The 16,253-nt window shown below is 41.5% G+C and overlaps 1 protein-coding gene across 2 annotated transcripts; it reads right to left on the reverse strand.

The window, feature by feature from the left end:
- Positions 1-298: 298 nt before the first annotated feature.
- On the reverse strand, positions 299-8,328 carry LOC125248559. 2 transcript variants are annotated; one of them, XR_007180324.1, is made up of 2 exons: positions 868-8,328; positions 299-596 (listed from the first exon to the last, which is right to left on the reverse strand). XR_007180324.1 is itself a non-coding variant. In XM_048160509.1 (2 exons), the coding sequence occupies exon 2, from the start codon at positions 7,388-7,390 to the stop codon at positions 1,280-1,282; it is 6,111 nt and encodes a 2,036-aa protein (XP_048016466.1). In that variant the 5' UTR covers positions 7,391-7,851; positions 8,123-8,328; the 3' UTR covers positions 299-1,279. The 2 variants fall into 2 exon arrangements, 1 of the variants encoding a protein (XP_048016466.1); XM_048160509.1 differs by having other exon boundaries at positions 299-7,851; positions 8,123-8,328.
- Between the last annotated feature and the right edge of the window lie 7,925 nt (positions 8,329-16,253).

Consider the following 16,253-nt stretch of genomic DNA (forward strand, 5'->3'; position numbering starts at 1 on the left):
CACCCCCAAAACCCAGAGGAATGCAGGACAAAGCCTGTGATATCAGGATTTTTTTTCTTTTTCTTTTTTTTTTTTTTTATAAATATAGGTCACATGACTGCAGTTTATGCTGCAATGCATGCTGTGAGATCACATTTCATCAGTATTGTTCAATTCGAAATTCTTACCCAGACAACTGTGACTAGTTGGGGGAATTCCATTGGAATTCCATTGGAATTCTAATCCATTGGGAATTCCATTGGAATTCCATTGGGGGAATTCCAAATTGGAAAATGTGTAGATTCATTTTGTGCATTTTTGCAGTGTATAGCATATATTGTCGAGTTAATTTCAGATTTCACACATCAGCCTGCCTCTAACTCGAAAAAGGACTTAGTCAACCACGGACACAAGGATCAACTCAAAAAAAAATGGCTTTACTTCCAGTCTTCAATAAACTTCTTACAGTCCTACTTGTATTGCAGTGTGTTGATTTTTTACATCCATTCACATCCAACAACAATTATCCAACAGATGGAATTTAGTTTGGTCCGATTGTAGTTAGTTTAATTGAAGGTAGATATTTTTGCAGTTTGGGATCAAATTAGGTTGATAACCTTTAAGAAAACAGAATAATATACTAAATTATAATAATATACTTAACATCTAATGCACTGTAACAAGTACACACAATATGAACACTTAGTACACTTAATAGTACACATTGTAACTGTATGCACACTAATTCAATATTATTATATACAATATGAATCAGCAAACTTCTGTTACACCATAAACTGTCTCTTCAATACACAAGAAGATATTTATCTAAATATAAATAAACATATATAGGCTAACATTTAGCTCGCTAAACACTTTTCATCCTACCATCAGCATCTCGGGTTGACTCATCACTGACGTGCTTTCCGCTATTTCCGTCTTCTTTCGCTCACAACTCTCTTTAGATGCGGCAAGCTTTTCTTCTAGAAGACACTTGTGCGACAGGACACTCACTGCGTCGCAATTCTTTTAGGATGACTGGTTTTTAAAGTCTTTCCGTGCACTCCGTTTTCAGCACGCGCGCCTCACGAGCTCTCTTCTCCTCCGCGCCTCGTCAGCTGCTTCCGATGATGTTCGCCGATTTCCATAACTTTTTCTCTGATGCAACAGATTCGCCATTCAAAATGTCTCTCCATTCACCCGAGATAAATCTCCAAATTCACTTAAATTACACCCAAGTCATTTCTGACTTTACACCTCCCACTTGACATCTTTGGTTCTTGAATCCAAGATGTCACACTCAACACTTTTCTTCCACATTCTTGAATTGTTCCTCCACTGGGATCAGTACGACTAACCGCCTGACATCTCTATGAAGAACGGTTGATAGGATTTTGGTGCTTTCACTTTTAGTGATTTTCCTTGTGTCTGTCTTCTCAAGACCCGAGCAGAAGACTGGATGACTCGAGAAAACTCTGACGTCAACATCTCTCACAATACCTTTAGGATCAGCATTCACCTTTATGACTCTGCCTAACTTGTATTGGCTCCTCAAAGCATTCTGGTCCGCGACCCAGACAATGTCTCCTACGGCGACATTCCTTTCTCTTGTATGCCACTTACTCCTTATGAACAGGTTTGGTCCTGCCAGCTGGCTCCACCTTTTCCAGAACTTATTGATTTCTCCTTGGATGACCCTCAGCCTTTTGTACGGGTATCCTTCGAAATCAAAATCGCATGGATCTCCTCTTGGGCTTGCTCTTCCCAATAAAAGAGAGTTCGGTGTAATGTACTCGAGACAATACTCACGGCTTTGTGTTCGTGCGTCTATGGGCCTTTCATTCGCCAAGTTTGCTGCCATACACAAGAAAGTCTGGAATTCTCCCCACGTGAAGACACCTTCACCCCCCAGGTTATGAAGAGATCTCTTTACCACACGAACAGCAGCTTCAGCTGCCCCATTCCTATGGGGTGAATTCGCTGGATGAAACTTCCAGGACCACTCGGTCCCATGTCTCCCGGCTTCCTCTTCAAGTCCTGGTTTCTCTACTCTTCCTAGAAACTCATAGAGATCTTTCAGGGCGGACTGTGCTCCCACGAAGTTTGAGCCTGGATCTGACCACACTTTTTTGGGATGTCCCCTTAAGGCTGTGAACCTCTTATAAGACAACAAGAAACCTTCAGTGGATTGATCACCCACAACATCTGCGTGAATAGCCCTTGAAGCCATGCAACAATACACAATCCCCCAGACCTTCATTCGCACTCTTTTCTTCACTTCATCCTTCACCTCATAGGGACCGAAAAGATCTACTGTGACGAATTCAAAGGGTGCAGCTGGTCCAATTCTTTCAGGCGGGAGATCACTCATGATCTGCTTGCACCTCTTTGCTCGTGCTTTCCTGCAGATTACGCAACTTTCTACGACTCTTTTGGCCAACCTCCGTCCTTTTACTACCCAAGCTACTTTTCTCATCCTCAGAAGAGTCCCGGCAATTTCCTCATGGTTGGCTTCATGAGCTTCATGAGCCAGTAGCAATGATACTCTTGCTTCCATGGGTAATATTGGAACAGTGTTCCTCTCCTTTCCAAAGGCTTCATATCTTCCACCGCATACAAGAAGTCCGTTGTTTTCTTCTTTGAATACAGCCAGTCTGCAGAGTGTGGTCAAAGGAAATGTTGTGCTCTTTTGAGCTGCTAGAAAGAGTGCCTTCAAAACATCCTCTCTTTCTTTCACCGTCAGCACACGCTCACCGACTGGATTTTGTTTTCCATACATTGAACCTCTGTTCCTTGACTCAAGCCATTTCCTCACACTGCGCCACACCCAGCCAATGACTCTTATCAACCTGGACAGACTACTGAACTTCTCAATGTCCACCAATCCTTCGGTGACCAGCTTGCTCAGCATTTCCAGTCGAGATGACTCATCAGCTACTGATACTTCCTTTATCTGACCTCGAGTCACCGCAGCTGAGAAGACTTTCCTCTGGAGCTTGTTGACTCTTTCTCTAGCATCATCAGCGATTTCAGCTGCTGATCTTTTGGGCCACTCCTCCACTGACCTCTTAAGGAATTCCGGTCCATTCTGCCAGATGGAATCTTCGTCAAGATCTTTAGGGCTCGCCCCTCGCGTGATGATATCTGCGATGTTCAGATCCCCAGGAATCCACCACCAGTCACTGGATGCTCCTGTCTTCTGAATCTCTCCGATCCTATTCGCGAAGAAAGTTTGGTATCCATAGCTATCACGCTGGATAGCTCCCAGTACCGTTTGACTATCCACAAGATGGAACCACTTCTCTACTTCAATCCGTCCATGCTTTTCGAAATACTTTCTAAGACGTGTTGCAAAGACTGCACCACAGATTTCAGCCTTAATGGGATCACCCTTCAATTCTAGTGGTGTTAGTTTGGCTTTAGACTCAACCAATCTAACAACCACTCCTTGGCTTGAATTCCACCTGAGATATAATACTGCACCATAAGTTTTGTCACTCCCATCCGAGAACGTGACTCCCCATGGCTTTCCTTTCCAGTCTGCAGGCGTAAGACTTCTGTGGAACTTGACTTTCTGGAGTCGCACATACTCCTCAAATAACTCGATAGCTTCTCCTCGAATTCCTTCTGAGAGCCCCGTGTCCCATGTATGCCTCGTTAGACCTCCGCCTCCAGCTTCCTGGAATGCTTTTCTGACGAGAATCGTACCCTTTTGTTTAGCTGGTGTGATGAGGCCAATTGGGTCATAGAGTCCTGCTACCTGACTCAATAGGTGTCTTCTGGTCAAAGGATTTGGTGTCTTCAGCCTGACTTCCTCTTCAAGGAGATCCTGCTCCGTCCTCAACTTCTTTTTCCTTTTGGAAAAATTAACAGAAGTCATGATATACAACCTATCCTCCTCTGCTAGGTATCCAACTCCCAGGGCCTTATCATCCCCTTCACCCAGCTGGTTAGGAAGTATGATGGTTTTCTCAGGAAACGCTTTGTTTACCCTTTCAGATCCAGACCTCCCACTTTGACCAGACCAGACCCATGCCTTGAGCGAGAATCCACCTGCTTTCAGGATTTCTTCAATTCCCTTCACTATCTCTACCAGTTTCCTCTGATCATTATGAGATGTGAGGATGTCATCAACGTAACTGTCTTCTTCGAGAACTCTTCGCTCCTCCCTCAGGTGAGCAAAGGCTGCCAGACCAGCTGTCTCCCGCATCGCCAGCTGTGCGATACACCCAGCCGGACGATCTCCAATATTAACTCTGGTTATGGCGTATTCCTCTATTTCTCCCTCTGGTGTATCCCTCCAGAGAAATCTATGGAGGTGCATTTCTTGTTCTTCAAGCCATACTGAATTATACATCTTTTTGATGTCTCCCAATGCTCCGAACACTCCTTTTCTGAACCTAAGCAAGACGGCTCGGATAGGATTCAACACATCAGGCCCTTTCAGCAGGAGGTCGTTCATACTCAGCCCCTTAAATTTCTGGCTGCTATTCCACACCAGACGCACAGGCGTGGTGACTGAATGTGGGTTTGGTGCTACTAGGTGACTTACGTACCAAATTGGACCTTTCCACTTATCAAGTGCATCTTTTGTAAGCTTTACTGCTGCACCTCTCTCAACCATATCGTGGACTTGAGCAGTGTAGACTTTCTTCCACTCAGGCACTTTCCCAAGTTGCTTTTCCGTTCTCAGGAAAGTCGACTCCACTCCACTTCGGTTATACGGAAGAGAGGAAGGCTCTTGGATCCATGGGTACCTTGCGTCCCAGTGAGGTTGATCGCTGTGAGAATCCGCTTGCACATAAGTAAGACCCTTTCTTATGATCTCCAGCTCTTTCTCCTCTGCCAGAGTCATCTCTTTTCCCCCTGGCTGACAGTTCCCGCAGCGGCAGCCTCCGCACTTTGGCTCACATGCAGCTCCGATACTATCCCAGCTCCACCACTGAAGAAACTCTCTGCCACTTGCAAGTGTGCTTCCTACATTAGCACAGGCCATTTTGTTTCCTTTAGGGGCCCTGGAGATGTGCATTGGATCACTTTCTCTGAGAACTTCCTTGTACCTGACCGCAGCAGTCCTCATAGAACGTGCAAAGTGTGTCTTCGACTCGTGGGCTGTCATGTTTACTGCCTCAAACAAGTCCGGATGAGCTCCACCCACCATCTTTCCAAGCGGGCTGTCCCATAGAACAAGGTCTCCTACAATTTTCACCCTTTGCGGTGCAAGTTTTCCTTCCCGATGACTAAGAAGAAGTTCTATTTTTTCAGGCCTCCTTAGCTCTGCCAAGTCTACTTCTGGGAAGAACCTTTTCAGTCGCTCTGGACTAACACTCATGTGCACTCTTGCGATTTCTTCCAGACCGTAACAGACTAACTGGTGAGCCCTTTCTGTTCCCACTGGTGTTCTCACTCGAATTCGGAGGAGATACCTCTTGGTTCTCACATGGATAGCCATCTTCCCCACTCCATGAACAACCAGGTTGATTTCTTCACCACTCAATCTAAGCCTGTCGGCAGCTTCATGAGTTATGTAGTTTGTATCGGACGCCAGGTCGATTAGGGTACCGATTTTCTGTCCTGTGTTGGTCGTCACTTCTTTGAGCATCATGATAACTGGTAGCTCTTGGAGTCCATTTTCCTCCAACAGGCCCAACTTCTTGCTTTTGGATCTTTCCATCCTAGCACTGTTGGTAAATGCTTTTTTACACTTTTCTGCCACCTCAGGGGAAAGTTCAGAGAGGAACTCCTCTTGTTCTGCTGTTAATTGGCTTCCCTTCTTCCCCTCTCTGAGGGTGACTCTACCTTTATACTCAGGCTTGGTCTCCCCTCTAGGACAGATGAGGTAGTGATGCTCTACAGAGGATCCACTTCTACAATCCTTACGCCTGCATAGAAATGCGTCCCTACACTTGCTGTCATCTTCATGATGTCCCAGGCACTTCCTGCACACTCCAAGCTTTCTCAGGATCACCTTCTTCTCAGCCAGCTCCAGTTCCTTGAACTTCCTGCAGAAGAAGATTTTCCCCTTGTGCTTCTCAGACCCACACACAATGCAGAGACTTTCAGACGGCACTGTTTTTGTTGATTTAGTGAATGCATGACTTCTTTCTGGCTTTCTTTCTTGCCTTTCCACTTTCTCTGTGACTCTGAGCTGCTCCAGTCTCTCAAGGATCCCTTCCTCCTTCTTCAAGAACTCAAGAAGCTTGTCGAAGTGGTTTTCAGATGTAACATTACTTTCAGGAGCCGACATCAGAGCAAGCCAGTCCCTTTTCATGAACTCAGGAAGTTTACTTTCTATGGATTTGACCACAAGAGGGTTTTTTATGGCCCCTGTGTCTCCAAGATCAGTGAGATCCACTAAAGCCTTCTCCACTGTTTGGATGAGTTCAATCACTCTGCGTGGCTGGTTTCCTCTCATCACAGGAAGTCTTTCTAGCTCCTCCACAATCTCCATTGTGATTGCATACTTGTTTCCATAACGATTTGTTAGAACCCTGAATACATCTTCAGCGGTGTTGTAGGAGGACAGTCTGAGGTCTTTCACAATCCTATCATCTATACTATCCAGCAATTGAATCTTTTTGACTTCTACAGACCCAGAAGGTTCCCCTTGTTGTTGAAGGCTTTCCCAGTCTTTTCTCCAGCGATAGAAGTCTCTTTTGCTTCCGTTGAACATGGGCAAACTTGCTGGTCTCAATTTTACAATTGGTGTGGCTTGAGCTATAAATGGCGTTGCGCTTGGCATCGTTCCTACGATGGGATTTATGCCTGATGCATCTTCTGCAGCCCTCCGCGCTCTAGCGAACTCACCTTTCCTTGCTTCAAGGTCGTTGCTGTTTTCCTTCAACCTGCGTGCACGTCCCTCCAAAACTTTCCTTTCACCATCAGGGGTCCATCTCTCCCAGTTTGATAAAGCTCTTATCGCCTCCTTAACAAGTTTTGTGAGGAAGTCAATTTGCACTTCATAGTTTTCATAATCGTTGCCGTCAACAGCCATACTTGCTACTCGATCGCAGGCTTTCTCCGCCGCAGAGATTGCATCAGTCACTTCGTGCAGTCCATATCTTGACCAAAGATTATCTTGAACAATTCTTTCAACTTCATTAAACTTTGCATCGCACTCACTTGCAGTCTTTCTAATGTCTGCTTCCTGCTGCATTGAAAGAACTACCTCCTCGTCTTTGCTCTCATCAGCTTCCATATCGGCAAGAAGGCCAGTTCTGTAATCATCGTTAATCTCAAAAACCCTCCTTGCAACGAGTGAGAGCTTCTTGAACTCCTCCTTAAGCTCCTCCTCCATTAGCCTGTGAGCTTCTCTGCTAAGGAAGTTAATTTGTCTAGTGAAACTGATTTTTGCAGCAGTCCTTTCTTTTTTAAGCTGCTCAATTGGTTTTCCCACTGCTTCTTCAGCCATTTTCTACTTATCCACCTGACACTTCCACAGCAGCAACAACGTTCAGGTTATTCACTTTCCTGCTCCAATGACACACTGTCTTGAGCTTGGCCGTCCTGCCCTGCCACGAATGTGAAAACCACTGCTGTTATGCTGATCGTCAACTGTGTTAGCAAGTTGTGGCTGTCCCAGTGGTTATCAACTGTCGAGTTAATTTCAGATTTCACACATCAGCCTGCCTCTAACTCGAAAAAGGACTTAGTCAACCACGGACACAAGGATCAACTCAAAAAAAAATGGCTTTACTTCCAGTCTTCAATAAACTTCTTACAGTCCTACTTGTATTGCAGTGTGTTGATTTTTTACATCCATTCACATCCAACAACAATTATCCAACAGATGGAATTTAGTTTGGTCCGATTGTAGTTAGTTTAATTGAAGGTAGATATTTTTGCAGTTTGGGATCAAATTAGGTTGATAACCTTTAAGAAAACAGAATAATATACTAAATTATAATAATATACTTAACATCTAATGCACTGTAACAAGTACACACAATATGAACACTTAGTACACTTAATAGTACACATTGTAACTGTATGCACACTAATTCAATATTATTATATACAATATGAATCAGCAAACTTCTGTTACACCATAAACTGTCTCTTCAATACACAAGAAGATATTTATCTAAATATAAATAAACATATATAGGCTAACATTTAGCTCGCTAAACACTTTTCATCCTACCATCAGCATCTCGGGTTGACTCATCACTGACGTGCTTTCCGCTATTTCCGTCTTCTTTCGCTCACAACTCTCTTTAGATGCGGCAAGCTTTTCTTCTAGAAGACACTTGTGCGACAGGACACTCACTGCGTCGCAATTCTTTTAGGATGACTGGTTTTTAAAGTCTTTCCGTGCACTCCGTTTTCAGCACGCGCGCCTCACGAGCTCTCTTCTCCTCCGCGCCTCGTCAGCTGCTTCCGATGATGTTCGCCGATTTCCATAACTTTTTCCTCTGATGCAACAGATTCGCCATTCAAAATGTCTCTCCATTCACCCGAGATAAATCTCCAAATTCACTTAAATTACACCCAAGTCATTTCTGACTTTACATATATTAGTAGCATGTATAATTTGAAAAGTTTATTATGCATTCTGTTTCACTGCTGGTATACACTTTCAAAAATAAAGGTTCCAAAATGGGTGTTTAATAGTGATGATGCAATAAAAGAACCATTATTATACACTAATGAGCCAAAACATGATGAGCCATCACAGGTGAAGTGAATATCATTGATCATCTCCTAACAAGGCCACATATTAAGGTCTGGATAGAACAGATAGAAAGCAAACAATCAGTTCTTGTAATCAACATGTTGGATGCAGGAGAAATGGGCAGGAATAAAGATCTATGATCCTGTTGTCATCTGGTATTAAGATGTGTTTTGATCGATCGGATCACAAGTAGACGAGGGAGACGCGTTCCCGTTTACACCTGGTGTTTTACATTTGTCTCTTTTGTCCACTTTCAACCACTTCTGTCCTGATTTCTCCGAGGGGAGGGTCTATGAGCGGGTAAATGTATGTGTTTTTTTTTTTTGAGAATTTTTGATCTAATGGATGAAATAAGCTTACATATGAACGCGAAAGGTGACGATGGAAAAACACACAGAGAGCATCAGCTTTCGTTTCTGCTCTGACAGCCGAACGCTGTGAGTGTGAGTTAGGAATCAGGAATGGTGAGAGAACATTGTGCTTGATATGTTTTTTGTCTTCAAACCAAACTTGGGTCTTCAGCTGAGAAAGTTTAAATCTCATCTGGCTAGTGTGCTTCCCATATTGTTTACGCAATTACGTCAGTAGGCGGAGAGTAGGTGGTCTTTTTTGGCTGTTCGAATACATTCGACCACACTACGAAAGCAATCCGATTGAATGTGTTTGACTACCTCTGGAAGTGGTTGAAAGCTTAAAAAGTTTCAGACCCATTTACACCTCTATTTAGCATCATCCACTTGTGATCTTAATACCAGGTGGAAGCAGGGCCTGAGTGACTTCAACAATGGCCAGATTGTTATGGCAAGGCGATTGGGTCAGAGCAAAGACTATAGAATAACAGAAGACGTGTCACTCGTATTGTTTTGAATGGGAGAAAGTGTTACGCGCAATATGGCGGAATAAGTCCCGCCTTCTAAATAAGAATCAATCGCCAACTGGTAAAGCCATCGCGTCACTTCAGCGGTCGTTAGAATCACCGGTTTCTATAGAAACAGTCAGACGCGCGCCTCCGAAGAGACGCGCATTTAGGTCTGCGCATGCGCATTAGCTTGATCCAGCCTGAAAAATACAGTTTTTTTGTCATGATTCGAGCGTTTAGAAACTACATTTATGAGCCGGTTGTTGTTAGATTTCATTGGTGATTTCAAATATGAAATTTAATCGTAAGGTTGGCAAACAGTTTTGGAGAATTTGATGTTTCCCCATTCAAAGTGATTGCATGATGCCCAGGATGCCCGAGAGGCGTTTCAAAGATGGCCGCCGAGTGAAATGACTTGTCTTAAAGGGACTTTGGTCAGAGTATCTCTGAAATGGCAAGGCTTGTGTGTTGCTCCCAGTCAGCAGTGGTGAGAATTTACCAACAGTGGTCCAAGGAGGGACAAACCACAAACCGGCGACAGGATCATCGATGCACAAGGGCAATGAAGGCTGGTCCAAGCCAACAGGAGGTCTACTGTTGCACAAGTCACACAAAATTTAAACGACGGTTATGGGAGGAATGTGTCACAACACGCTGCATATGGGGCCGCAGACCAATCAGAGATCTTATGATGGCCCCTGTCCACCATCAAATGTGCGTACAATGGACACATGAGCATCCGAAACTGGACCTTGGAGCAGTGGAAGAAGGTCGCCTGGTCCAATGAGTCCTTGTTAATCATGTGGATGGACGTGTATGTGTGCGCCGTTTACCTGGGGAAGTGACGGCACCAGGATCACTGTGGGACGATGACAAGCTGGCAGAGACAGTGTGATGCTCTGGGCAATGTTCTGCTGGGAAACACTGGATCCGGCCTATTCATGTGGACGTAAAATTGACACATGCAAATGTTGTTGCAGATCAGGTACATCCCTTCATGACAATGGTGTTCCTGGTGGAAGTGCCTCTTTCAGCAGGATAATGTGCCCTGCCACACTGCACAAATTCCTTAGATCTCAATCCAATGGGATGTGCTAAACAAACAAGTCCATGGAGGCTCCACCTCACAACCTACAGGACTTGAAGGATCTGCTGCTAACATCTTGGAAACAGATACCACAGCACACCTTCAGGGCTCTTGTAGAGTCCATGCTTCGGCGGATCAGGGCTGTTTTGGCTCATCTGTGTATATACATTCAATAATCTGAAGAAGTAAGGTTCCATGGATGTTAAAGGGGCTCTATGTAGGAATGACACCCTGTGGTTGAAATAGGTACTGCAGTCCAAATTCAAAATATTGTTTGCCCCACCCCCTCTTTCAAAGACGCTGGTGGCCTTCTTGAGGACACACAACAATAGGGAGCGCAATTGACAATGAAAGCTGAGGAGACTTACACACTGTAAGCTGATGAGTTGATTTATCTGTGTTTTAATATGCTGTCGTTCATAGAGATTTTTAGATGGATGCAGAGGCTTTTTAGGTCAGGTAGAATCTGCGATTCTCTGACCCAGTTTGTTTGTTGGTTTCTATGGCTGCAGTATGTTGTGTTTTCCGCCAACTGGCAACCTGTGGTGTCGAAATACTATTGGATAAACTGGCAGCACACAGTTTCGCACAGACCAAAACAAAGACAGACATTCCGACACGGAATTCGCACATTTCAAAGTAGAATGTCTGGATGTAGCATTGTTTTTCTGAGAAACAAGTACTTAGCATGTTTCCTAAATATCTGCAAACATATTGGGGTATTTTTATGCTTTATTAAAGTAAAAATCTTACATATAGTCCCTTTAAAGTTCTGAACCATAGATGCCAATAAGGAACCTTTATTTTTATGAAGCATGCTAGTGGGATGTGTCAGGTTTCATCTGCATCATTTTTGACTTATGTCCGCTATTGATCTCAATCACATACCTACACGTGTGTGTTTAACTGACATTTGCTTGCTCATATTTGATGTATTGTGTGACTGTCAGTAATTATTTGGGTAAAATCTGAGCTTCATTAGACTCCTGCCCACCTCTGTCTGTTCCTGCAGGGGGTCTTTCGTATTTCCTGATGTCCTGTACATGCGTGCCATTACTCACAGATGTCACACTTACACAGGTGCAGGCTTTTCTCATTACTGCAGGTGTCAGAGATGCTTAAACTCCAGATGAGTGATGACTTGCAGTCTACAGGCGTGTATCTCTAAAACAATCACACACACATCTGCATGAGTATCATGCATGTGTTTGAATGCATTTGAACAAATGTCTTTAAATGCTGCTGTACAACTTTTTTTGTGAATGATTAATGAGTGAAGACATTTATTATAGCAGTTGAATGAATACATTATCATTTGCAGACAGTTGTCCCTCTCTCTTTTTCATGCGCACACACACACACACATTTTGTTTTAATTAAATGTCAAGCTATGTCAATTTTGATTTTATCTGCTATAATTCACTGTCCTGCTTCTAAAGCTGCTTTTTTTCTTTCTGCAAATGGTGTATTTACAGATCATCTTTATTCCTACCGTCCTTATTAAAGTTCTAATAGCCTACTCTGGATTTGGTCATTTGATCCCCTCGCACTCTCTCTCTATCCATTAATCAAAGACAGCATTGGACACATTTATCAGGCATTTATTATTTATAATTGGACTACTCAAACCTTGGGTTACAATTGGAAATTTGAATTATAGACGCCAATCACTGAATTATACATGCATGTAATGAGGTCATGTGACAACAATTGTAACAAGTGTTTGAAACATTTAAAAGTGCGGTCACGTTTACTGTTGTTTGGCGAATTTTCATGGGTGAAATCCAGGCATTTAATTGGAAATCCATGCAATTGGGATTGCATGAGGGTGACAGATTTCCTCATATTGATTTGACTCATCATCTCGGTCACATGCCTTAAAGACACACTAAAGAGCCTTGGAACGTGCATCTTTATTCATTGTGTTGACGTAATTTCCAATGTAACAGGAAGACAGGGTGGGATATATCTAGAAGCTTCTCCCCTTTTTTTCAAAATAGCCAATAGAGTTTTGCTTAGATCACAGATCGGCCAGAGCCGTTGAGCTCATAAAACCTGATTTTCCTCATAATCTCTAACCGTTTCTCCTCCATATTGCTTTAAAATATAGCATTGTTTGTAGAATTCAAATGTGTCCAAACGATTTGTGGTCTGTGCCAACTCGCGCGTATCTGCTCTGTGCTGTCGTGTCTCTAGAGCAGACTGTGCTTCGTTCACGTGACACTCACGCAAAAACTGACTTCATTCGCGTCAAAGGAAAGCATATTTACTGTCTGAATTGTTCACTATCCTCTTTATAGTGCACTATGTGCCATTCACCATATAGAAACTAGTAAATGTGTGAACAAATGATCGATTTCAGCCGCAGCTTCAGCATCTGTTTATAGTGTAGGAGGGGGCGGGACTTCAGATTCTAGAGAGCATTGAAAATCCGTGATCCATTTTAGCTGAAGTGAGAGACTGTATGTTTTGAATGCTTATATCTCCTAAAGGTGAATTTTGTCATTGTATTGGAACATACCAGCTTATTCATAACATTAAGGCATATTCATATTCACACTAAAAGCTAAAAAACTTAAATTTTGATATCAGAGGGACTTTAACATTAATATTAGATGGCAAATTCGAAATCCACACGATAGGAAATGTCTGTTAGTATGGAAGCTTGCTTCCGGTTCTGGTTGTTTTATGCCACGTAATATTTTTATTTATTTTTTTTTAAGATAATTGCGACTTTTTTTCTTGCAATTCGGTCTTTTTTCTCTCAATTCTGACTTTTTCCTCGCAATTGCGAGTTTATATCTCAAAATTCAGACTTTTTCTCTCGCAGTACTGTCTTCTTTTATCAGAATTGTGAGATAAAAACCGCAAGTTATAAAGTCCAATTCTGAGGGAAAAAAGACTTATATATATATATATATCAAGCACTTCTGACTATATAACACGCAATTGCAAGTTTATATCACACAGATCTGAGAAAAAAAGTCAGAATTGCGAGATGTAAACTCACAATTGCAAGAAAAAAAGTCAGAATTGTGATATAAAAAGTAAAAAGTCCCAATTACCTTTTAAAAAAAAGGTGGCGGAAACAAGCTTAAATAGTTTCTGCGGTCACATTAATGAAATTTTGCTGCCAAAAAGGTCCAATGTCTACTGTCAATAATGTAGTGATGTGCGGTGTTGGACATATTGCATTGTGGGATACAGTACTAGATCATCTATGCATGTCTGTGCACATTATACATACTGCAAAAATAGTCATATTCTGCAGTTTGTAGGCTATAATGTGCACAGACATGCATTCCCTAAAAAGTGTATTCTTATGTCTTTGCAGTTGATGCTTCAAGTTTTTTGACTGCTGAAGAACTTTCAGTTAATTACAGAAAAGAAAAGAGAAAAAAAGGCAATAAAAAGAGGGCAAAACCTTTAAAGGAAAAGAGGAAAATACTGTTTCTCGGTGACAGGAAGACCTTATTCTCCTGTGGACTGTGACAGCCTGTCAGAGCCGAGACAGGGTCTGGAACAATGTCAACCATACCCAGAATTCAGTTCACCTCCTCATTTAAAAAATCCCAGCGAACGAGCAAGAGAGGGAGTTGACGAGGGAAAGGTTGTAATATGAACGATGGACAAAAACATCTCACAGTAATTGAGACTGAAAATTAATCTGCTCTTTTCAATTCTGAGAAATTCAAACGGGTATTGCACAAGATACAACCTGAGAAATCAAAACGAGGCAAACACGGAGACATGATCTGAAAGCCAATTCATATACCACAAGTCCTAAGTAGTACGCAAGATTAGGATTAATGCATGCCACACTCTAGTGTGCTGAAAACATGCAAAAAGATGAATGAATCCTGAAGTAATAAATTTAGCCAGACCCTAATGCTTAGGTGCAAAAGCAAACAGTATGTGAAGTGGTCTGAGGTATCAAGATGCAAGTATCAGTCTGTACTGTATTTTTTTTGTTTCCACTTATAAAAGTGTTTATACTCTCTTACAGTTTTAAATTTAGTCAACTTGAAATGTGAAGTTGTCTTAACTTACATCTTGGATATATAAAAAGTTATATTCTAGTGGTAAATGTGAAGTTTTGATAGCTAATTGCAACTATATTTTTTTTACAGTCTTCATACTCTACAACAGTATATGCTTTCCAGTCACCTCCCGCAAAGTACATACAGTACATTACACTCAAAAAATATTTAGGCCTAAATTTGAAGATTTATGTATTTAAAATTGCACATTAAATTTTAACAATTTCAGTTTGGATTGCAGTTTTAATATAAGCAAAGAAATTATATATATATATATATATTTGGAGTTGTAAGACAGTAATGTGTGGATTGGGATGCAGCCAAATGGGTTTGTCCAAATTACTATGAGAAATAGTAGTGATGTTTACACCACACATTCTAGGTAATGTTTTCAGAGAAGAAAATAAATAAAAGAGATCTTCCAGAATCATAACCAAATCACAATCATTGATTAACTGCAAAAAAACCCTCACAAGATCCAGAACTACAAGCATGTGTATCATTTCAACCCACCACATCAGAGAGAGAAAGTAAATTACCCGTTGACCTATTGGTCATGCTCTAGTTTGCATATCAAATGAATTCTCCTCCCCGTGTGTGTCAGGTCAGAGATGAATTGACCTGGAATATCTGGGAACCAATTTATTTCATTAGGAGCCGCGAGACCGGGATCACACGGCCTGAGCGCTGCACTCCCGAGCAAACGCGCACACTGAGGTTTTCTGTAACTCTGTTTATAGGACAAACTCCAATTTATGGCAAATTATGCCTTGAAAATCATTAATTTTTAAACATACAAAAAAAAAAAAAAAAAATGTCTGCAATCATCCTGCCCCAAACACAACACATACTTTTGGTTGTGCCAGTGCTTTTGACTAACAAATGACTAACATTCTAAATGAGAACATTTTAGAATCATCAGTGTTCCGCATGTGTTCCGCACACCAGAAATATTGAAATTCATGAATATTTTTAAGGCTAGCATTCATAATTCATTGGTATTCATTGACTTTGGCTTTCTGGAGAATCAACATACTATTTATAGGCCTAAATTTAAGATTTATATTTTAATTGCATATAAAATGTCCAACAATTTGGATTACACAGTTTAAACAAACTAATAAACATAATGTAATGCATATTTGTCAGTCACACAAAAGAAACGGGTAAGAGTTATTTAAATAATTATACTTTCAAAATGCATTATTTAAATTGCTTAGAATCAGCATAAATCTGTTCATTGTGAGAAAACTGCTTAATTTATGTATAACTGACAAATATGCATCTCATACAAGTTTTAATTAGTTATGTCAAAAATGTGGTATTCAAATAAATGGAAATTTTATATGCAATTCAAATACATACATCTTAAAATTAGGTCTAAATACATGTTTTTTTGAGACGATTCTACATCTTTCAATAAGATACAAGAAAGCGACTTCCATTCTACTATAAACATAAACATCTTCTGTTCTTTATAACTGAGGAAGAAGTCAGATTTATTGTCTGCAGTAGTTGATAGGCATATGTAATGTCTATACACATAAAAAAGAAAACCTGCAGTGTTCACTAACAGTGTCTAGAGTCGTGTGCATAAAACCATCATCTGCTTGT

The sequence above is a fragment of the Megalobrama amblycephala genome, linkage group LG16 (assembly GCF_018812025.1).
Source record: "Megalobrama amblycephala isolate DHTTF-2021 linkage group LG16, ASM1881202v1, whole genome shotgun sequence".
Classification (NCBI taxonomy): Eukaryota; Metazoa; Chordata; class Actinopteri; order Cypriniformes; family Xenocyprididae; genus Megalobrama; species Megalobrama amblycephala.